The sequence below is a fragment of the Loxodonta africana genome, chromosome 1 (assembly GCF_030014295.1).
Source record: "Loxodonta africana isolate mLoxAfr1 chromosome 1, mLoxAfr1.hap2, whole genome shotgun sequence".
Taxonomy (NCBI): Eukaryota; Metazoa; Chordata; class Mammalia; order Proboscidea; family Elephantidae; genus Loxodonta; species Loxodonta africana.
This window is the reverse complement of record NC_087342.1, coordinates 21,413,784-21,438,583: the sequence shown is the minus strand read 5'-3', so window position 1 is coordinate 21,438,583 and position 24,800 is coordinate 21,413,784. Positions and strand designations below refer to the sequence as shown.

General features: G+C 39.4%; 1 protein-coding gene across 4 annotated transcripts in view; it reads left to right on the top strand.

Annotated features, from left to right (window-relative positions):
- Window positions 1-618: 618 nt before the first annotated feature.
- The window catches only part of OPA1 (OPA1 mitochondrial dynamin like GTPase), a 99,180-nt gene continuing 74,998 nt past the window's right edge, over window positions 619-24,800 (top strand). For 2 of the 4 annotated variants that reach the window (XM_023551631.2, XM_010592865.3), the window contains exons 1-6: window positions 619-814; window positions 8,719-9,037; window positions 9,917-10,013; window positions 12,145-12,252; window positions 12,756-12,809; window positions 13,526-13,593. In XM_023551631.2, coding sequence (XP_023407399.2) covers window positions 783-814; window positions 8,719-9,037; window positions 9,917-10,013; window positions 12,145-12,252; window positions 12,756-12,809; window positions 13,526-13,593 — 678 coding nt within the window. In that variant the 5' untranslated portion in view covers window positions 619-782. The remainder of the gene's footprint in view (window positions 815-8,718; window positions 9,038-9,916; window positions 10,014-12,144; window positions 12,253-12,755; window positions 12,810-13,525; window positions 13,594-24,800) is intronic. The other 2 variants (XM_010592863.3, XM_010592862.3) reach the window with 1 other exon arrangement.

The window sequence follows — 24,800 nt, the reverse complement described above, 5'->3', positions numbered from 1 at the left end:
GTAGAGCTGCCCCATAGAGTTTCCAAGGTGCGCCTGGTGGGTTTGAACTGCCAACTTCTTGGTTAGCAGTTGTAACACTTAACCACTAGGCCAGCAGGGCTTCCACTGCTCTAGCTGGCCTAATTGATCCTAGCTCCTTTCAGATGTTGAGAGATTGTAAGACGCTTAACCTTTTAACCTGTTCAGCAGTCCTCCTCCTTCCTCCCAAGATTGTTCTAAGGATATAAAAGTGCTTTGTAAACAAAGACACTGAACAAAAGAATGGGGCAAAGGGGCAATTGCTGGGTTTTCATTACTCTATTACTCCAAACATTGTATACTCTCTAGGCTCCTCTAAGCTCCGCCAATACCTAAATTTTATTCAAGTGGTCATCGCCACCGGGTAAGAATTTATCAATCAGGATTTTCAAGCCCCTCTTTTCACCGCTCCACCCGCAAAGTCCCTTTCAACTCTGTAACAGCGAGGCCAGAATTCAGAATACCAGCCCGAAACCAAGGCAAGCTGGGTAGAAGCTGTGCACGCATGCGCTGGTCCTGCACGGACCGTTTATGCTCCTGGTTTAGGAACGGTGGGGTGGTTGTTTTCCTGAAGGACCGAGTACGGGTGCCGGTTGGGCTCTTGCGGAAGTCCATGCGCCATTGGGAGAGCCACGGCCGCTGCTCTGTGCCCTTGTTGCCCAGCGCCTTAACCTGGGTCCTTCCCGGACCGGAGCGGGACTGGGGCTGACAGCAGGGCTCCCGCGTGGCCCTCCCGGCGCCTGTGTGACCTTCCCGCTGGTGGGATGTGGCGACTACGGCGGGCCGCCGTGGCCTGGTGAGTGTGGGCCCCGACCTGACCCCGTTACTTCTGGGGCCACCGGAAAGCGGGGTAGCACTGTCGCTCCCTCTAGAACGAACAGTTGACTCTTAGGCTGGGGCGGGGGCAGTGGGAGGATTTCGGGGTGTTTTTGAGTATTCGGACTGACCGGAGCCCTAATTTAGCTCACCTGCGGTGCCGGTTCCGGTACCGGACCCTTCCCAGCCCCTGTCCCACTGGAGGGCTCTGGGCACCTCTCAGCCTTGGCCCGTCTCTCGTTGTCGTCTTGTCGCTGCCTTTGGCCCTTTTGCCCTTGCTGTTGTCTCTGTCTTGCTTGCTTCTCGTTTCTGCGCTCTCACTCCTCGGTCTCCGGCTCTGTCCGTGTGTCACCCTTTCCGCCTCTCTGACTCGCTCTGTTTTTCTCCCTTCCACCTCCCGCCAGTGCACACAGCTTCTGCAGGTAACCCGGCTTTTCTCTCTCTCGGAGTGAAGGAGATTTGGAGTCAGATCTGGAGCTGGACGCACAGGGGGTCATAGGCGGTGACTACAGATAGCTTTTTAATAGCACCTCTTTTTAGTGTTTAGAGAGACTTGGTTTGGGTTGCAGAGTGCTGACTGTGACACCACCTTTTCAGTCATACTCTCGGTGTTGCCTTGGCCTGGTTTAATCCTGAATAGAAAAATCGCAGACATTTATCGTAAGGGTTGCTATATGCATATTAGTGACATCTAGTTTGACTTTGTCTTTACCCGTATTTGTGTTCCAATATCCTTAGATAACTTCAGGTTTAACTCATTGGTACAGGTGTTTGGCAGTAATACAAATCAAGCAAAGTTAAAAAAAAAAAAAAAAAAAGGATTTTCCTGAGTTAGTCTCTGAACACTTGCTTTGATTCCCCCCACCCCATAATTTTTTAAATGGTGTAATTTATTTGTTTAGGATTGATGGCATACCGTAGTTACAATTTTAGTCAATTAAATATTTCCATAGTTATTTTAATCACATTGAATCTTAATTTCTGAGTAAATATTTGATTATTTTTTCTTTGGTATACAGCCTTTGGTACTGAAGTAAGTTGTTTACATCCTTTTTTTATTTCTACTACTCAATATTTACTGGGGAAACATCTAATTTTCTCTAAAGAAAAAGAGAAAAGGCTTTGCAGAGAATAGCATATTCTCTTGAAGCAATTAAAACTTGTAGGAAAATGAACCAGAGACTACATCATCCTGAGACCAAAAGAACTAGATGGTGCCCAGCTACAGCCAATGACTACCCTGACAGGGAACACAGCAGAGAACCCCTGAGGGAGCAGGAGAGCAGTGGGATGCAACTTCAAATTCTCATAAAAAGACTAAACTGAGACTAGAAGGACCCCGGAGGTCATGGTCCCCAGACCTTCTGTCAGCCCAGGACAGGAACTGTTCCCAAAGCCAACTCTTCAGACAGGGATTGGACTATGGGATAGAAAATGGTACTGGTGAAGAGTGAGCTTCTTGGATCAAGTAGACAGATGAGACTCTGTAGGCAGCTCCAGCCTGGAGGGGAGATGAGAGGGCAGAGGGGGCAAGAAGCTGGCGGAATGGACATGGAAAGAGAGAGTGGAGGGAAGGAGTGTGCTGTCGCATTAGGGGGAGAGCAACTAGGAGTATATAAACCAAAAACCCAGTGCCGTCAAGTCGATTCCGACTCATAGCGACCTTATTTAGCAAGGTGTATATAAATTTTTTGTGTGAGAGACTGACTTGATTTGTAAACTTTCACTTAAAGCACAATAAAAATTAAAAAAAAAAAAAAGATGTAGGAAAAGCTTTAAAAATTGAGTGAAGAAGCAAACTGATTTATAATCCATGTTATTTGTTAATACAACTGGATGAGGTTGGACTGCATTATTTTTACAGCTGCTATGGACTCTGAATGGAGATCATGACTTAAAAGTGTCTCATGCAGATCTACACAGCTTAGCTTACTGGAGAAGTGGCGATATGGAAGGTCAGAAGCCTCAGGCTCGGGAATCTGTCTTTTGCTGTAGTTCCTCAACTTGCTTAAAGGAATACATTTAAATTCTTATTCTCTAACAGATGAGAACATAAATATTTTTGACATCCGTATCTAAATACGGAGCCCTGGTGGCACAGTGGTTAAGAGCTTGGCTGCTAACCAGAAGGTCAGCAGTTCAAATCCTCCAACTACTGCTTTGCAGTCCTATGGGGCAGTTCTACTCTGTCCTGTAGGGTCACTATGAGTCAGAATCGACTCAGTGGCAGTGGTATTGTATCTAAATATGCGCTTGAAGATGTGAGAAGACTAACGACCATATGTTATAATAAATATTTGAATAATATTGTTGAAAAAAGAAGTTACAGGTTAATAGAGATAGTAGGTGATTTCTGAAAAAATAAAATCCCTGTTTTGCATCACATTTGTTCTTTAGTTTGACTGAATATAGAAATCTATATGCAAGATCCTTTTCCTTCAGAACTGTGAAGGCAGTACTACCTTTTCTTCTAGCATCCATAGTTGCTGATGAGAACTCTCATCACGAATCTGTTTTCTGTGTTTGTAGGTTTCCTTTTCTCTTTTTCCCTTTCTTGGGAACTTTTAGGATCTCTGGTTTAGCCTTTATTTTAACATTTTCAGGGCTTTGTACACATGTGGGCTTTCTTTCCCCCCACTCATCTGGCCTGGCTCCTAGTGGGCCCTTCATTAAAAAGATTCCTATCTTCCTTCAGCTCTGGGAATTTTTTTTCCCTGTTTCTTTATTTTCTTTCTTTCATTGTTCATGTTCTTTTTCTGCCTAGGCACCTATTAGATGAATATTGGTTTTATTAAATTGATCCTGTATGTCTGTGATTTCCACAATGTGAACTGTATCCATCATTTGTTTAAAAAACGTATGTATGTACCCAATAGGTATATGCACATTTACTAGTTTTTAAATTACATAGTGCACTTCTGTAGTGATTACTTATATTGTGACCTACCCTAGCATAATCTTAAAGAGTGAGATACAGAAAATTTTGTGTCTAGAAGGTTCAGTACTTTCTTCCTAAACCCCACTGGGTCCTTTTGCGCATCCCATGGGAGGACACCACTTCTCTACGTCACTTAATTTTTCTCTCATGTTCTCCAGCTCTTCTGTGCTAAGTTCTGGAGAATTTCCTTAATTCATTTTCTGGACTTGCTGGTGATTTATTTTTGTCGTAGCTTTAAGTCCCATGGACTTATTGGAAAAAAAAATTATTAAACTCTTAACAGTATGTTTAATTCTGTAAGCTTTGTATTGTTTTATTGATCGCTATTTTTTGATAATGACCAGCTTTTATTTTGTCTGCAGTAGCTTCAGCAGTTCTCCTGAGAAGACTAATTAGGATTTCTTATCTCTGCTTTTTCCAGGATAATAATTTTGTTGTTAATCTTGGCCTTCATCGTAAGAACTGCTACTTTTCTGCAGGAGTCTGGTTATGTAATGGGATTTAAATGCGAAGGACTCGTGATTGACGTCGATGTGTTGTGTGGGTTACCCCAAAAGGAGGGGGCTGATTTAGCAAACTATGTGATTTAGGTGTATGATGTATCAACTAGGAGGCTTCACTTTAGCTCTATACACACACACACACACACACACAGGCACACTCACACCTAGCTCTTCCCCAGGAGACTGGATCGGAATAGGGGAGCGTGACTCAAGCAGCCTTTCCCCAAATGGTGCTTCAGTAAGTGCCTCGGATTTCTTCTCTTTCCGTTCTCCTTCCCTGTATTTCAGAAGACAGTGAAAACTGTTCCTCTCCCACGTGAACGTTGAGCTCAGAGCATCGTCTTGAATCGGAAGCTCTAGAAGTGATTCTTGAGGGTATCTTCTCCAAACACTAGGATTTTGCTTTGGGTCCGTTACCTTTTCCAGGGGACTAATTTTCACATGTGGTTTCTGGCTTGAAATAGTGGACTGCCATACTCCCTGTCTCTGTCCTTGCTATTGCTGGTACCTTTGTGAAAAATAGGAATTTTAGGGATTTCAAGGTAAAAGGAGGGACAAAATAACGAAAAGCAAAAACATTTCAGGAATATAACCTCTCAGACCTGGAGTCCATTAAAAAAACCAAACCAAACTCATTACCGTCGAGTCAGTTGTGACTCATAGTGACCCTATAGGACAGAGTAGAACTGCCCCATAGAGTTTCCAAGGAGCTGCTGGTGGATTTGAACTGCTGACCTTTTGATTAGCAGCCAAGTCCTTAACCTCTGTGCCACCAGGGCTCCCTACTAGTTGGAGATACATTTGGGTTAACTCTTTTCTGGAAAAAAAAAAAAAATGCACCTAACTTCGTGAGGCCCTGGACACTTTTTAACTCAGTATTGAAGTCACTCCTGAAGTTCATCCTTCAGCCAAAGATTACACAGGTCTGTACGGCCCGCAGTAATGTGAGGGTCAATCATATAGACTAATGGGCACACCAGCCCAAAAGCTGAGACAAGAAGGCAGGAAGGGACAGGTAAGCTAGAGGAATGGAGAAAGGGAACCTGGGTGGAAAAGGGGAGAGTGTTGACGCGTTGTGGGGTTGGCAGCCAATGCCACAAAAGGATTTGTGTATTAACTGTTTATTGAGAAACTAATTTGCTCTGTAAACTTTCACCTAAATCACAATTTAAAAGAATAACTCTGTGAAGACTAAAAGGCTATTAATTATTCATACATTAGTGGAGTTTGTTGTCAGTTGCCACACTCACGGCCACCCCATGGGTGCAGAGTAGAACTGCTCCATAGGGTTTTCAGGGCTGTGACCTTTTGGAGGCAGATCACCAGTCTTCTGACTGTCTCCTGGTGTGCCTCTGGGTGGGTTCAAACCGCCAACCTTTTCGGCTTGTTGCTAAGCACTTAACCATATGCACCACCTAGGGATGTGCATATATAGACGAGCACTCTGGCTGTACTATGGCTTTAAATAGATTAGCTAGAATGTGGAAATGGGGTCTTTTTTTCTCTTTTGCTTCCTCTAAGATGAAAGTGACTTGATTTATGATTCCTGAAAAGGCAGGAGAGAAAGAATTCCAGAGAGCCCAGCCTTTAATGGGCTGAGAACATTTGGTGTAATCTCAGTGGCTCGCTTCCATGCCTTCCTCCTCATCTGAATTTCTTTCCACTTTTGACTCTTCACTTCCCACTTAACTTTAAAGTTATTTTTTCTGGGCCATTTTCACTGACAACCTCCACACCTAAGGACCGTTCTCTTTCCTCTAAACTCTTGTGCTGCCTCTAATGTTCTTTTAACAAGGAGCCCTGGTGGTGCAGTGGATAAGTGCTCAGCTGCTAACTGGAAGGTCCGAAGTTTGATCCCACCAGCAGTTTCGCAGGAGTAAAGATCTGGCAGTCTGATCAGTGAAGATTACGGCCTTGAAACCCTACGGAACAGTTCTGTTCTGTCATATGGAGTCGCTATGCGTTGGAATCAGTGCGATGGCGCACAACAACAGTTCTTTTGACTTGGAAGCATTTGTCATGCTGTTAACTTTTATCTGTGTATGATTGCTGGGGTGCAGGCAGTTCTGAAGCTAGGATAGGGCTTTGCTTTTTACATGTGCCGAGTTCGAGGTCTCTGGGTGCACAGTTTGTGCTTGACTACTCGACTGCTACTAACCTAAAGGTTGGCAATTGTGGCCACTTTGCAGGAAAAAGGACTGGCAATCTGTGTTCGTAAAGATTACAGCCAATAGAGCAGTTCTGCCCTGTAACACATGGGATCGCCATGAGTCGGAAGCTGTGGCATCCGGTTTGGTTTGGTTTTTTGGTTTGAGTTTGAGATCAGAAGAATGTAGTCTCTTGGTTAATAAAAGAAGACAGGGACTTAATTTTTATAAGATGGGGAAAATTACCGTTTATCTTGGACGCAAAGATAGAAGAACATGTACATGTTATACCAACTTTTTTTTTTAATTGTGGTAAAAATAAATACAGTAAAACCTACAAAAGCCGGAGCCTGTATAAGGTGGAAACCTGTCAGAGAAGGAAAACTCAAGTATTTTCCACTAATAGAGAGCAATAGAAAGATGGTAAGACTGTATCCTGTCAAGGGCAGGAAATTTGCTAGACCTGGAAAAACAGGGCCGTCCCATCAAGTTCCGGCTCTCACGGTTTTCAGCGTCTAACAACAACAAAAAAAAACCTGTGCTCTTTTAACCATTTTGAACTGTGCAGGTATGTGGCATCATTTACGTTTACCGTGTTGTACAGCCCTCATCCCCGTCTATCTCCACAAGTTCCTCATCATCTCAAACAGAAACTCCCAACCCCTGGTCAACTCCTGTCTTCGTACATTTGCCTGTTCTAGGTATTTCATAGAGGTGGGTTCATAAATTTGTCTTTTGTGTATGACTTATTTCACTCAGATAATGTTTTCAAGGACCACCCATGTCATAGCAGGTTCAGGACTTCATTTCTCTTTATGACTGAAATATTTTCATTGTGTGGATTACCACATTTTGTTTACCCATTCTTCCGTGTTGGTGGACACTTGGGTTCTCACCTTTTGGCTATTGTGAGTAACACTGCTGTGAACACTTGCATTCAAGTATCACATATAACAATGTTTAAAAAGAAGGTAAATGTTTTTGTGACCAGAGGTAACACTGACATGTAGAATTACAAATGAGCAGGGTGTCTCAACTGATAATGTGTTTACATTTTTTCCCCTATTAAATCCTATTGCCCTCAGATTTCCCGAGTAGGAAGGTTCTGAATCAGAACAGTGCCCAGTGTCAGGCTGGGGCTCCCGAGCAGGTGGCGTCTACTCCGAATGTCGCCTCACTTCCTCTCTGCAGCCCCTCCTGCTTATGCGTCTGCGTCTCACACTCTTCCCCAGCTCTTCCCCACTAATGCCACGTGTGGAAAGAATTACCTGTCAGGCTGACCTGAGATTCAGTTCCTCTTCTGCCATTTGCTAGTCATTCTACCTGAGGCAAAATTCGGCTCGAGGAAACAAATTTGTAAAGTAAGGTTGCTTGCTTTACTGGGTTTTCCTGAGAATTAACAGTAGCATTTGTGAAAACGTCTAGCAGAGTTCCTGGTGCTTAGAAGAAGCAAAGAAGACACCTCTCATCCCCCACCATCCTTCTTCACAGGTTGCTGGTGTGTCCCCTGATTCCTTTCTCTTAAGAGGCTTACAGTTCCATGTAATTCAGTGAATTAGTATTTTAAAACTTAGATCTGCGCATAGTCAGCACTATGAATGTGTGTTGAATAAAAGATCAGGCAAAAGGTTGCTAACTGTTTATCCCCTACTGAAAAGGGATTATGTTACATCTAGGTTCTCTTTTAGGGCTATTTTGCTCCTTTCATTTTCTGGGGAGCCAGGTGTCTGAGGTGGAATTGATTTTTCTCTAATTTCCATTCCTGGGCTATCTCAGAATGGGAGACACAGATGAAGGGGCAAAATATACCAGTTCTAAGCCGCTGGGATGTTTGTACTTGAAAGCAGAAGTTTGCATGCATTTTAAAGTTAATAAAATAACTCCCCACCTTTTCTTTTTTCAGTTTAATTCCCTAGACCAGGGTCATAGCTCACATGGAGTGAATTAGCTTGCACGTTCTGGAGTCCCACCACCAGGGTTCGAACCCCACCTTTACTCTTTATATCAGTGCGGGCATGGGCAAGCTGTTTATATTTTTGTGCCACATTTTCCTCTCTGTAAAATGGAGATATTGTTAGTTCTTTCTTCATAAAACAATTAATAGGATTAAATGAGGTCACATATGTGGGAACAGTGCCTGGCACATAGTAAAAGGCAGACAGTGTGAGCTGCTGTCTGATACGGTGTGGTCGTGTGTACGCATGCGTGCCATCTCTTTAGGAGGTGGCTGTTTTCATGTAGTTTCCTTATGCTGATACCGTGTCTGATCTTTTCCCCATACCCGTTTTTCTTTCAGTGAGGTCTGCCAATCCTTAGTGAAGCATAGCTCTGGAATAAAAGGAAGTTTACCACTACAAAAACTGCATTTGGTTTCACGAAGTATTTATCATTCGCATCATCCTACCTTAAAGCTTCAAAGACCCCAGTTAAGGACATCATTTCAGCTGTTCTCCACTCTAACTAACCTTCCTTTACGTAAATTGAAGCTTTCTCCAGTTAAATATGGCTACCAGCCTCACAGGAATTTTTGGCCAGCGAGATTAGCTGCAAGGCTCTTAAAACTTCGATATATCATCCTAGGATCTGCTGTTGGGGGTGGCTATACAGCCAAAAAGGTGAGTTTCAGTTTGCTTCTGGTTTTCCATTTATTCCAGCATGTTTACCTTAAGATTTTGTGGCAGAAATCATTAGTGGGATAGAATATAATCTTCAATGTGGTATGTTTACGTGTCCGTTGTGTGTGTCTACTATGTGCGAAACCACCAAAACTAAACCTACTGTTGTAGAGTCGATTCCAACTCATAGCAACCCTGTAGGACAGAGTAGAACAACCCATAGGGCTTCCAAGGATGTAAGTCTTTACAGGAGCAGACGGCTACATCCTTCTCCTATGGAGCAGCTGGTGGGTTCAAACAGCTGACCTTTCAGTTAGCAGATGAGTGCTTTAACCACTGCACTACCAGGGCTAGATTGTTTTCATGGTGCTAGTAGAAAACTACCTTGTGAATCTTAGTTATAATTATGGGAAATAAAAACAGCCTGGTAGAGTGAGCAGTGGGCTTGGGGTAAGAACATTCTGCTTTGATTTTCCGTTTGGTCACGTAGTGACGGAGACAGGAAAGTTAGGTGGCACGCTCACACAACCACTTACCAGCAGCTGTAGGACTCAAGACAAGGCATCCTGACTCCTGTCTGTCTGCCTTCTATTCCACAGTGGTGGTATTGAAAGCCAAATCACGAAACCTGCTTGAAACAGGAGTATATTTTGAATTTTTGTATTTTCCTTATTTAGTTAAGGGCTACCTATGTGTGTTCTCTGCTTGCCTGCTAATTTATCTTTAGAGGAATGGAAACTAATTAAATTTGTTCCCTATAAGTTTTAAGCATAATGCTTTACTCTTAGTAGATTAATACAGTTAAAATAGTTTCCTTCTTTATTTTTATTTTTCTGTGGCACTCAGAGCATTTGATTGACATACTTTCTTATTTTTTAGACTTTTGATCAGTGGAAAGATATGATACCTGACCTTAGTGACTATAAATGGATCGTGCCTGACATTGTATGGGAGATCGATGACTATATCGATTTTGGTTTGTATCATCAACATTAATTTTTTTGTTATTTCTTTAGGGAATATTAATAATTGTATCCACATCATTTTTTAACTCATGTATAGTATAGAGCAGTTTTATTTTAATGATAAAAGTAGTAGAACATCAAAGAAAATTCATAAGAAAGAAGTAATCGACTAGTCCATAACTTTAACACAGCTACCACAATCCTTATGAAGCATTTTCTTTTAATTATATATGCATATGTGGTTAATATTTTTGGTTTCCTTTTAAAAAAATTATACAGTCATAGTGAGAATGCCCTTGGTATCTCATCTTGTGCTAGCTAAGACAGTTTATCAGCGTTTTTCAAGCAGCCTTCCCAGTGTCCTCTTCAGCATAGTATAATTTCCAGAACAGATGCTCCGTAATGCATCTAACTAACCCCCTTTGACTGGGTATCTTGTTTACCTGAACTTTTTGTAACCAGATTTCTTGAAAGTCTTTTAGTCTCCAGGGTAATTCCTCCCCATCATGAGCCTTTGGCCCCCCTTTTCTAACAATAAAACCCAAAGTCAGACTCATTGCAGTCAGGTCAGTTCTGACTCCGAGTGACCATACAGGGCAGAGTAGAACTGCCCCTTCGGGTTTCCAAGGCAGTAATCATTACAGCAGTAGACGGCTGCATCTTTCAGCCAGAGTTCGGCTAATGGTTCGAACCACCAACCTTTCAGTTAGCAGCTGAGTGCTTAACCACTGCACCACCAGGACTTTTTCTAACAATAAGTAGATGGAGAAAAAAGTATATTTTATAAATGTGATTTCTAGTAACTCATGGTCATGATCTTTTAAAAAAAATTGCTTTTGGATACAATTATTTCCCTTAGTCCCTTTTTTTAGACTTTCTCTAATTTCTTAGCTTAGGTGTATATGGAGGTGGATTTAATCTCTACATGTACCATTTCACAGCACTTTCTTAAAACTGGGACCTTTTGGCAAAGGTTTGCAGGAAGAGCATTCTTTCAAATTGTTTTTCTAATATTCATGGTCACGAGGCGAGCTTTTCAACATTTGCCAGTACCACCGTGTAGGGGTGAAGAGCACGGATCCTGGGCTTGAGCCCTGGCTCCACCAGTTCCTTGGTGTGTGCCCAGGACCAGCAAGTTAGCCTCTGTGGCCAGTTCCTCATCTGTAAAGTGCAGTAGAAAATAGCAACAACTTAGTAGGTTTATCATGAGGATTAAGCAAGTTAATGCTGTTACAGCATTGAAGAATATCTGGCAAATTTTCTTATTTTGAGAATATTTATATGTTTTGGTCTTCTCTGTAGAATATTACTTAGGAAAGCCTCTCCTAATTCAGAAGATCTTGTAAAGTTGATGCCAGACTTTTTGACAAGATTGTCAAGTGTTTGTAAACAAAAATAATATGACCATTTTATGGATGAAGCTAGCAGAAATAAAGTGAAAGCTTGCTTTGGGCTTTTGGACAAACAAACAAAGAAAAGAACCCGCTGCCGTTGAGTTGATCCTGCCTCATAGCGACCCTGTAGGAGAAAGTAGAGCTGCCCCATAGGGTTTCCAAGGAGGAGTTGATGGATTCGAACTGCTGACCTTTTGATTAGCAGCCAGATGCTTGACTGCTGCGTCACCAGGGCATTTGGACAGTTATTCCCAGTTGGTAATGAGTGCGAGTCTTCTTAGGGACTATGAAAGAAAGGAGAAAAGTAATGGAACTCTGTCCTTGAATTTGAACTAGAATTTCCTGACCTGTGTTACTGAGTTCAGGCCAAGGGCTTCAAAAGATGTTTTTCCCTTTTTTTTTTTTTTTTTTTTTGATTCTTTGCCTCTTTCCTGTAACTTCCTCCCAGAAAGTACTTCAATTCCAGTTCAGTGTTAACATTTTTAATACAGTGCATCTGTCTCAACGCATTTAACCTATGAATCAAAGGTATCCATCTAAGCCATACGCTTGGTGAGTCTGTTTTAACACTTTGATGCCTTGTACAATATCATCAAAATCATATGTTGCTACTGATATATGCAATATTTATAATAGAGATATGGGAAAATATTTTAATGTAAATTTATATATGATGTTTATTTAACATTTATGTTTTTGTACTCAAATTCTTCTTCTGAGAATATGTATATTTTTTGCTCTTCTCCAGAGAAAATTAGAAATGCCCTTCCTAATTCAGAAGACCTTGCAAAGTTGGCCCCAGACTTTGACAAGATTGTTGAGAGCTTCAGCTTACTGAAGGACTTTTTCACCACAGGTAAGCAAGGGCCTGTGTTTGAGCTGATTTTGAATTTCAAGAACCACACAGGAAGAATACTTAGAGGTATTTGATTTTTTTTATTCTCATCTTTTAAATTTCAAACATTTAATACAAATGAAAAACAGGTATGAAAAAAGATAAACACAACATTTTGTTACATAGTGGTTTTAATCTTCATTCAGCCAATAAAGTGAAAATTTACAAGACCTTAAACGTGCTTGACTTTAGTCAGCGAGGGGAAAAAAAGCCACATGTTCTTGACAGTTAGATGAGACTTCCTGCGTGTTTACTTTTTGTAATTGGTACATCCAATTTGGTGATCTTAAAGCAAATTTAATTATGGTGAACCTTATAATGAGTAGAATTTATTAAGGTTAATCCTGGCATATTTGCCCAGTTACTGCCCTATCATGATATAAATCTGATATCTCAGATATCTTTGTTTGCTCATCCCTGTTCGATTTTACATTTCTATTTCCCCTTTTGCTGATTTTTCACAGGTCACAAATTGGTTAGTGAAATCATAGGAGCTTCTGACCTACTTCTCTTGTTAGGTGTGTAAACAGACATTTTTGCTGACCTTAACATGCCTTTTAAATGCTTCTAATAAACTAGTTGCAAATAAAATTGCAGACCAAATTATAATGCTGCTTACCCTGGATTTTAAAGCTCCAGAACTATGTTAGGCAAACTCATGTCCTTTAGGTGGAAGTAATAAAATAATTCTTTTGTGGTAAACTAAAATTCCTAAATATGTATCTGTTATGAGATTAAGCTATTGAAAAGACAGTATGCTTAGCCAGGATGTTTTCTTGAGATAGATCTAATTGTATTTTTGGTAATTGAAATGGAAAGTAATTTTGGTATGTCTCAACTGTCCTGTCTTGGTTGACATTTTAAATTTATTTTCTTACTATGTGTGGTCTGTAATGGCAGTGATATATGGCCAACCTTTAAGTACTTCCTTGTAAAATAATCCTTACCAAAGATTATCCCATTTTTTTTGTTGTTGTTGTTATACTTTCCAGTTACGTTTTTTGAAAAATAGGTTAAGCTGTATTGTATTTTTTTGTTTGTTTTTTAAGTCCCTAAATAGATTGCCAGTATTGTTCCTTAAAATAAGAAGAGTTTTCTAAAAGTGATTTGATGCTTTGGATCCAGGTTACCTGAAAAATCCATTTATCTTTTAATTAACTACACATAATTTGGAATTTAGCTTAGACCGTTGACCTCACTGGAGAACTTAAAGGACTGAATATTTATCTTTAAGGTTCACCTGAAGAAACGGCATTTAGAGCAACAGATCATGGATCTGAAGGTGACAAGCCCTATAGAAAGGTAAGTATAAAGGAGAACTCTTCATGTAGGTAGTCCTGAAAATTTTTTTCAAGTTTTAACCTTCTTGGAAAATTTGAAAACGGTCACATCTGAGGAGCAAATACAAAGGCATCAGAGTAGCGGTATTGTTACTAATCTTAGTGAAAGTGCAAGGTGTTATGTGGCAGTTCTAGAAATACAACTGGAGAAGCCTATTTCCTTCACGTATGTTCTGTGAAGTACTAATTTCGGGCATTGTCTCCAAGAAGGGATTTCGTTGCTAAATATGTGTGGGGAAAACCAGATTAGACAAAATCAGCAGGCTCCTTTTCTCTAGGACTCCTCAGACCGTAATATACTCATGTGCTTTATGAATCTCCAGGAGAAGGGAGTCAAAGTATACAGGGTTTTCCAGATTTATTTGGCAGCAGAACCCTTTTTTCATGAAATTTCTTCTAGGGACTGATGTTTCATGGCATACATTTAGGGAAAATATTAAAGGACTAAGAAGTGGGTTATTAGGGAATACATCAATTCTGTTAATATATATATATATATATTGATAGTCAGCCAAGTTACATAGGGGGTTATTGAGGGTATGCCCATGTCTTAGCCTGGGCTCTCTAGAGAAGCAAAACCAGTAAAGTATATAATCATATATAGAGAGATTTATATAAAAGAAACGGCTCACGCAGCTGTAGAGGCTGAAATGTCCCAAATCCGTGGGTCAGGTTAGAGGCTTCTACTGATTTACACAGCCACAGGTGCTAGCGAACCCAAGATCGACAGGTCAGAGAGCAGGGCTCTTGCTCACAGGCTGTGAAGATCGACGAATCCCAAGATCGGCAGGGAAGACTGCAGGTAAGCTGCTAGCTCAAGTCCCGAGAACCGGAGGTCAGATGAACAGGAGCCAGCTGCAGTATTCAGAGCGAGCAAAAGCCCATGAGCTTTGCCAGAATGTCCACTTATATTTGATGCAGACCACACGCCCTAGGAAACTCCCATTCAACTGATTGGCTGCTCACGGCAGAGCCCATCATAGAGGTGATCACATTATACCAAATCTCATCGCGGAAATGATCACAATGTCATACAGCTACCAAACCACTGAGGTTATGGCCCAGCCAAGCTGATGCACAGCCTTAACCATCACAGCCAATTTCAGCACATAAGTATTAACAAAATCCGTATGAAAATTATAGACGAACTGCTGATGTAGAATGATATTGCCCTGTATTTATACTCATATATTAACCTGACATTTTCTTAGTCTTCACTCTTTTCATTCTTTTGGAATTGATAAAATAACTGATCCCTTGAAAATACTAATAAAAAATTTCTAAATAAATAGATTTATGGAAAATATTCTATGAACATTTTAAAATTAAGTATGAAACAACGTAGCTCTTCTGTTGAAGGTTGTTTCAGTACATTGAAGGAAATAATTTTATGTTTATTTGGGAAGCAGGAAGAAATAATTCCTACGTCCAAGTATCCATCTCTCTCCGTATCCTTCAACTGTGAACTTTTTGCATAATAGTCTGAATTTTGATTAACTCTATTCCAATTATTTTCTGTTACAGTGTAAGTTTGTTAAAATAGCAAACCAGAAAGTGAGAAAGTAAAAACATGATGAAACAGGCATTCTCTAGGACTGTTAAAAGTCAGCTGAAGTGAAAGTGAAGGGGAGCTGAGGAGACAGGTGTCAGATTGTTTGACTTGAGTCAGAATGAACAGTGTGATGAACTAATTGCCTGTGGCTCCCAGCCTGGGATCCCTAGACTTTTAGCTGTTCTAAAAGGTTGTAACTGAGGTCTTCCAGGTACCTTCACAATTTGAAAAAACAAATGTCTACAGAAAGCACCTATTTCCACACAGGGCTTCGCAGGCTAACTAAACACTTAGTTTGTGGACACTAGTTATTTACGTCATGTTGATCAAAAGTTTTGATAGCTATCTTTTGTTAATTAAAAAAAATGGAAAAGAATGCTAAAAACCACTTCGTAATGAATGTTTTTTGTTAATCAAATCTTTAAAACATGTGTCTACTGGAGAAAAATATTAGAGCCCTTGGTGTGAACTGGATAATATCCTTTAAGCCTGGAGACCTCCTGAATGACCTGAAGACAGATTGAGACTTGGGCTGGTGAGCCTGTTGAGTGAGTTAATAGAGTCATTTGATTTGTAAATAAGCAGGTTTCTGTGTATCAGTCACAGTATATAGAGATGCCAAAACTGGTTTGTGTACCTCCTTTTTTCAATTCTGTAAGATTGTTGTGTTCTAATAAAAATTAATTTGCCAATTGAGACATTACATTATTAGTGTTTCTGTCGTATAATGTTTCTGATTGCTTATAAACAACTCAGAGAGAAATAAGGAACATGGTTATTCTGAAGGTAACAGGTACATTTATAATTTATAGAAGATATTTGAAGGCCCTTTAAAAGCCCAAATCACGGAAAGTGCTTTCAGTATCTTTATTAAAAGGTAGTGCGTTAATGCGCCTCATCCCACATGCTACTCTGATTCCAGTTTTCATGGCTTTACTTCTGTTGCACCTCTTATGTTGCAACTCACATTGCAGAGAGAAGGTGAAATGTCTCTTCCTCTACCTGCCTGGTTTCCACTCATTCTTAAAGCTCAACTGAACTGTTACCTTCTCCAAACCTTCTACTGTTTACTTGGCTTGCGTTCTTACTATTTAATAGGCCACGTTTGTCACTAATTCTTTGTCCTCAAAGCAGAGTAGTGCTGAGCTCTTAACAGAATAAATTAGTTGATTGATTTAACTTGGTAGAAGAAAGACTAAGTAAATTTGGTTGATGCCGACAAGTGTAGATTTATGTAATATGTCTTTTCACTCTGATTTCCTGTGACTTTCTCTTGGCCTTCATATTTGGGGTCCCTGGGTGGTACAGATATTTAACGTGCTTGCTGCTGTCCGAAAGGTTGGCAGTTAAAGCCCACGCAGAGACATCTTGGAAGAAAGGCCTGCCCATCTACTCCTGAAAGATCTAAAACCAACCCAGTCTAGTCGTTGAAAACCCTGTAGAGCACAGTTCTACCCTGACACACGTGGAGTCTCCACGAGTCAGAATTGACTCAAGGACACTTTGTTATTGAGGAGAACATGAATGTGAAAGTAGTATGTGTACTTGTTATTCTGAATTATAACAAAGCAGTGTTGCTCCAGTAGGAGTTGACATTTCTGGGATTCCTCATGCAACAAATAATGTACTAACTGTGGCAAAACTGAATTCCCATACCCACACCGTCAAGGAACCACAAGTTCAGGAAATTCTTGTTTCCTGGGCGGCTAACAACTAGCAAATATGCTTGATTAGGCTCTTGGTCAGGAAGCCAAACCATTTGTGTTCTGGAGTGTGGTAGATGGGGAAGCAGAGGGAGCAGAGGAAGATCTGCATGAGAGGAAGCAGGATGGTGCAGCAGGCAACCTTATCTTACTCCTTAATGATAGACTCACTAAAGCTTTATGTTACTCAGGAAACGTTAAATAAGTATTTGTACATAAACAGGTAGCAATGTAGGATAAAGGGTATTTGGTAGAAATTGTCATATTCACAGTATCTAATAGGCTATTTTGTTAATCTCTTAAAATTATTATTTGTAGGAATTGTCCAAATAGTAAAATAAGATATGACATTTCTGGATTGGAGCAACTGAAATAGTCCAAGTTTCATTTTTATAACTTAGTTGTCTAGTGCTGCTATAATAGATATATAAGTGAATGGCTTTAATAAACAAATTTATTTTCTCACAGTTTTTTTTAAGAGGCTAGAAGTCTGAATTGAGAGCTCCAGCTCACAGGGAAGGTTTCTGTCTGTGTCACCTCTGGAGGAAAGTCTTTGACTCTTCAGCTTCTGCTTCCTAGTTCCTTGGGGATCTTCATGTGTCTTGTCCTTTTTCTTACCCTAACTCTCCTCTGCTCACTTGTTTAATCTTTTATATATCTCAAAAGAGATTGACTCAAGGTACTCCCTACACTAATCCTGCCTTGTTAATGTAACAGACAGCCCATTCCCAGAAGAGATTATAACCACAGGCATGTCATTGTTGTTGTTAGTGCAACCGTATATACAACAGAACAAAACACTGCCTGGTCTTGCACCATCCTCATAGTCGATGCTATGTTTCAGCCCCTTGTTGCAGCCACTGTCAGTCCATCTCGTTGAGGGTCTTTTCTTTTTCACAGACCCTCTACTTCACTAAGCATGATGTCCTTCTCTACAAATTGGTCCCTCCTGATAACATGTTCAAAGTATGTGAGACTAAGTCTTGCCATCCTCACTTCCAAGGAGCACTCTGGCTGTACTTTCTCCAGGACAGATTTGTCAATTCTTCTGGCAGTCCATGGTATATTCAATATTCTTTGCCAACACCACAATTCAAAAGCATCAATTCTTCTTCAGTTGTCCTTATTTGTTGTCCAGCTTTCACACGCGTACAAAGTGATTGAAGATGCCATGGCTTGGGTCAGGCGCACCTGAGTCCTCAAAGTGACATCTTTGCTTTTGAACACTTTAAAGAGGTCTTTTGTAGCAGATTTGCTAATGTGGTACATCGTTTGGTTTTTTTTGACTGCTGTTTCCATGGGTGTTGATAGTGGATCCAAGTAAGATGAAATACTTGACAACTTCAATATTTTCTCTGTTTATCATGATGTTGTGAGGATTTTTGGTTTTTTTTTTATGTTGAGGTGTAATCCACAGTGAAGGCTGTAGTCTTTGATCTTCATCAGTAAGTGCTTCATGTCCTCTTCACTTTCAGCAGGCAAGGTTGTGTCATCTGTACATCGAAGGTGCTTAATGAGTCTTCCTCCAATCTTGATGCTGCTTTCTTCTTCATATAGTCCAGTTTCTTGGATTATTTGCTCAGGATACAGATTGAATAAGTATGGTGAAAGGATACAACCCTGACCGACACCTTTTCTGATTTTAAATCACTTAGTATCCCCTTGTTCTGTTTGAAGGACTGCCTTTTGATCTATGTACAGGTTCTGCGTGAACACAATTAAGTATTCTAAAATTCCCATTCTTTGCAATGTTATACATAGTTTGTTATGATCCACATAGTCGAATGCTTTTGTGTAGTGAATAAAACACAGGTAAACATCTTTCTGGTATTCTCTGCTTTCAGCCATGGTCCATCTGACACCACCGGTTATATCCCTCGTTCCTCATCCTCTGCTGAATCTGGCTTGAACTTCTGGCAGTTCCCTGTCAATATACTGCTACTACTGCTTTTGAATGATCTTCAGCAAAATTTTGCTTGTATGTGATATTAATGATATTCTTTGATAATTTCCACATTCAGTTGGGTCACCTTTCTTTGGAATGGGCACAAATACAGATCTCTTCCAGTCAGTTGGCCAGGTAGCTGTCTTCCAAACTTTTTGGTGTAGGCAAGCAAGAACCTACAGTGCTACATCTATTTGTTGAAGCATCTCAGTTGGTATCCCGTCAATTCTGGAGTCTTGTTTTTTGCCAATGCCTTCAGTGCAGATTGGACTTCTTCCTTCATTACTATCAGTTCTTGATCATTTGCTACCTCCTGAAATAGCTGAATGTCAACCAGTTCTTTTTGGTACAGTGACTCTGTGTATTCCTCCCATCTTTTGATGCTTCCTGTTTCATTAAGCATTTTGCCCATAGAATCCTTCACAATTGCAATTTGAGGTTTGAATTTTCTTCAGTTCTTTCAGCTTGAGAAATGCCGAGAGTTCTTCCCTTTTAGTTTTCTAACTCCAGGTCTTCGCACATTTCATTATAATACTTCACTTTGTCTTCACAAGCCAGCCTTTGAAATCTTCTGTTCAGCTCTTTTACTTCATTTCTTCCATTCGCTTTAGCTACTTGTTTTCAAGAACAAGTTTCAGAGTCTCTTCCGACATCTATTTTGGTCTTTTCTTTCCTGTCTTTTTAATGACCTTTTGCTTTCTTCATGTATGATGTCCTTGATGTCATTCCACAACTTGTCTGGTCTTCATTGATTAGTGTTTAATGAGTCAAATCTAGTCTTAAGATGGTCTCTAAAGTCAGGTGAGATATACTTAAGGTAATGCTTTGGCTCTTGTGGACTTGTTTTTATTTTCTGCAGCTTCAACTTGAGCTTGCATGTGAGCAATTCTGCAGGTGGCTGCTGGCCTTGTTTTGACTGATGATATTGAGCTTCTTCATCATTTCTTCCCACAGCTGTAGTCAGTTTGATTCCTGCATAGTCCATCTGGCAATGTCCGCGTGTGTAGTTGCCGTTTATGTTGTTGAAGAAAGGTGTTTGCGATAAAGAAGATGTCGTTCTTGCAGAATTCTTTGATGCATCTCCAACATCATTTCTGCCACCAAGGCCATATTTTCCAACTGCAGATCCTTCTTTCTTTCCAGCTTCTGCATTCCTATCACTGGTAATTATCAATGCATCTTGATTGCTTGTTTGATCAATTTCAGAATGCAGAAGTCGGTAAAAATTATCAGTTTCTTCATCTTTGGCAGTAGTGGTTGGTGCGGAAATATGAATAATAGTCATATTAACTGGTCTTCCTTGTAGGCATATGGATATTGTCTTATCACCAAAGCATTTTCCTTCTGGATAGATCTTGAAATGTTCTTTTTGAGGATGAATGGGATGCCATTCCTTTTCAGTTTGTCATCCCTGGCATATTAGACCCTGTGATTGTCCAATTCAGAATGACCAAATACCAGTCCATTTCAGCTCACTAATGCCTAGGATATTGATCTGTATGTGTTCCATTTCATTTTTGATGACTTCCAATTTTCCTAGATTCGTACTTTGTACATTTCATAGTCCAATTATTAATGGATGTTTGCAGCTGTTTCTTCTCATTTTGAGACATGCCACATCAGCAAATGAAGGTCCTGAAAGCTTAACTCAATCCATGTCATTAAGTTCAACTCTGCTTTTGGACGTAGGTCTTCCCCAGTCGTAGTTCTGGAGCAGGAGTTGACAGACTTTTCCTTATGTGGCCCGGTAGTAAATATTTTAGCATTGCAGGGCATAAGGTCAACTACTCAGACAGCCCACCATAGTCAGCCAACTCCTGCTCTAATGGGTAATTGAAATATACCTCCAAGTGTATTGCATTATTACCATTTTCCCCTTGTAGATGTGGTTAAACCTGGTGGATCAAAGGCATTTTGAAAACAGTAAGGTGGTTTTTACGGACTGGTATCACATGCAGACTTTGGAGTCACACTGCCGGAATTCAGATCCTGCCCTTTCTAAGCTTTCTAAGCTGATTGGTCTTGGACAAGTTACCTAGCTTCTCTGTGCTTCTGGTTTCCTCTCTGTAAAAGGAAGAACCCTTCCTCGTAGGCCATTGTGATTATGTTGTGATTATTGGCACAAGACCTGGCACATTAAATAAACACTAAACAAACATCTGTTAAGGTGGTAATGACAACAATCATTATTACCTTACAATTTGAATTCACATCGTATTGACATTATTTGATTAATTTCTCCCCCTCGCTTTTCTTCTGTGTAATCTGTTCTAGGGGGTTCTAAAATGGATTAGAGGCTTGATGTGAGGCTTATTTACAGAAGAGGCATTTCTTAAGAAGCCCTATTTGGATTTTACGTTAGAAACTTTAAATGCGCCTTTGGCTAATAGTAATTTGATTCATTCAAGCAACGCTTATGTGCCAAGCCCTGTTCTACATGTTGGCTGTAATATGTTTAATATGTGTCAGACCTTACTCTAGGTGCTGTGTCTTAAATGAAAACGACATGGGCCTTGCTTTGTTGTAAATTCTTAAAATACAATGAAAATGTGATAGTATTTTATGTGTACTCAAATATGATTGACTTTTAATGTTTTGAGATGGTATATAAAATAATTTTCACCAAAATGATTAACTTTAGATCATCACAGCATTTTTTTCAGTTGACAGTTTGGCTTCTGGAGTTATTATTGATTTTCTTGATCTGGCCTTATCATGTTTTTTGAAAACTGAGAACATTGTACATGACATCAGATCAGATGTTTAGAGAGTATAGCATCTGTAGTTGTTAAAAAGGTGACTGTGTGTTTTCTTGGGAGAAAAATATCCTAGCTTGAGAGAATATTTATTGAAGAAAAAATGTATTTCGCACACCTGGGGAGTGTCTTATACAGTACATACACGCATTTCTTCCCCTTCTCCATATGTGGCCTTAGCTTAGAAGCTTAGTCCATGACTTGTTAGGAAGGGTGAGGTTTGATGCCTATAACTGGGGAAGAATAACTTCCTTATGTTTTATAGTATAGTGTAAGTAGCTTTTTCTGTATCTAATTCATGTTTTCTTCCAACTTTTTTCAGGAGGTAACAGTTAATTTCAACTGTCCTCAGATTGTAGTGCTTCAGTAACGGACTTGGAAAGAGAGCGCTTTCTTGTAATATACTGAATATTATTTATCATACAATCATGTATAGATAGACCCAGTGAATTAGGGAGGGTTGTTTAAGCTATGGAAACCCTAGTGGTGCAGTGGTTAAGAACTACAGCTGCTAACCAAAAAAGGCTGGCAGTTCAAATCCACTAGGTGTTTCTTGGAAACAGTATGGGGCAGGTCTACTCTGTTCTGTAGGGCCACTATGAGTCGGAATCAAGTTGACGGCAACGAGTTTTTTGGGGTTTTGGTTTAAGCTATAAATAAGAAAGAATTGTGTGCCTGATAGAAGAGCACAGTTAAGAAATGCGGGTATTTTCTCACTGCTGTGGAATTTAATTAATTAGAGTATTTGTGGTGGGTTAATTAAAGCAGGTGTGCTACTGTGTAATGAAAGTAGAAGCCAACATATGAAGACTTCTTTAAAAGGAACTGGTTTGAGAAATCTAAACACTTGGATGATTTTAAAAAGTGATTATGTTCATGACCAAATGAATAAATGTAAGGTGAATGCTTTCTGCTTGCTGGAATGCAATGTCATAAAAGAATTATTATGGTAATGGTGAGATTGTGAATTAGTTGAACGTTGTCTTTCTTTGATAGATAATGACCATAGAACTGATTTATTTAATAACTCTTTCATTACTACGTTTTTTTCTCCTTAATCTTTCTTTTTTGATGGCATGTGTTTTCAGTATTAGAATGCATGCTTCTTAACTGAGTGTGTTTGAATTTTTGGTTGGTTATGGATTTTGAGAAATATGACCTGGCAATGAGGTGAATGGCACCCCGGCACCACAATCTGTGGCATGACTCTCGTATGCCACTGAGAACTAGGTAGATAATTTATTGCTGGCACCTTTCCATTAGGTTACATGGAGAAAAACCAAAACAGATCCGTCAGGGCGCCCTCACCATCACACAGGAAAGCCATAATTATGCTTGCAAACCTCACCTCAGAGAAACAAAGGGGAAAAAGCAAAAGCTTAGAAAACTAACACATCTAGGAAGCCTCACCTAATAGAATGCTCAGCCTACACTGCAGTAAGGCTCCAACTCTGGTCTGCTGAGCTACACGCATTTCAGAAGGGACCCACCGTGAAGCTTAATGCATTCGAGCCAGAATAACACCTTACCTCTGAGGTCCAGAGGCTTAAAAAGTGGCCAGCATATCGTTTATGCCAATGGTAATGGAAGGGTTTTTAAAAATAAGTCTTAAAAGTTAACTGTAGGTTCTTATAAATATATCTTATACTATCGAATCTGGAAACAAAATTGAAATTTCAGTTATATTACATGTCATTCTAATAGTCTCTTACTTGACATGCTAAGAGAAAGCAACTAATTTCATCTTTTAAGTAATTTAACCAGTTTCATTCATTGTCTAAGGTTGAAAATAATCATAGCGTATTTTTTTTATGTATTAAAACTAAAAATCAAACAAAATAAAAAGTCTTCGATTAATAATATTTTTCCTAATTTAACATGCTTTACTATAATACTGAATAATCAGCGTACGTTTACTTCTGCAAAGCTTTTGTATTTATATAAGGTTTTGGGTTCTATAAGGTGAATGAAGTAATTCAGCTTCTGGTTGAGTCTTACTAATTTGGAGTGGTGTGAATCAGCTTCATATTTCAAGGGACTTTATAACTGTATTGTACTAAATATGTTTTGGCAGTCGTTTTAAAAAGCTCAAACTATGTATTTAAAAGTCCTAATTTAGATGATTTTACTAAGTATTATTGTACCTACCTCTTTATTTTTATAATTCGGTAAAAATCGAGCCCGTTGTTCTCCCAGAATGCTATTCTTGTGCAGTTATTTATCTCATTCATTCAAAATTTACCTTTTTAGGATTTCTAGTTGAGAAAATATTAGATTTGTGATATCATCAAGTGTTTGTTGTCTTTGCCCCGCATTTCTTGAGGCTGATTATCTAACGGGCCAACAAATAGAAATACTATATCGGAAAATGACATGTGTTTGAGTATCATCCTACACATGAATATGTCATGATAAATATTGTACCAGTTTAACATTTCATGATTATTAAATGGAATGAATGTTAGAAATAGGGAAGGTGATTATTTTGTGCATAGGTCCAAACCGGTTTTGGTTTTATTTTTACTTTTTATAACTAGCTTGTCTCCATATCTATGTTCTTTTATAATACTTTGCTTTAGGAATTGATGTAGTAGGCTTGGTTATATTCTCAGGCTATTTCTATTTGATGTCATAACAGCTCGTAAAAAGTGAAAATTCAGTCAGACTAGTTTTTTGATGTTGCATAAAGTCAAAACCTAAAACATTTTTCAGTTTTACAGAAACAACCTAAATTTTAGTCAAACAAGCTTTTGTGCACAGCACATAGAATATATGAATTAATGTAAAACCCTGATTAACTCAATGCCAGAAAACTCAATAAGGATTTGAGGAACTGCAGTCTTGAAGTCAGATAACAAGAAAAAACATTTACTTAAAAATAATAATATTATTATTAAATAAGTAAAAATTAGTAATAATTTATAATTTACCTAAAAGTAAAAAAAGAAACCCAGTTTCCAGCTTTAACCCAGTCCTTCATACCTTATGTACCCTCTATTCAGTCCCAAGACTTAAAATTAAAAATTAATATTTGGCCTGCAGGATCAACAGGTGCATATTAGCAACTTAGAAATAAAGGTTACCAGGAAGCTTAGTTAACATCAGCTCCTCCTTCAGTGAGCATTGCAGTTAGTCTGGGTTTTACAGTATGTTGATTTTATATATCTGGCTCGTTTTATTCGGCAAACAGTCATTTATTATTGCATTTTTCTT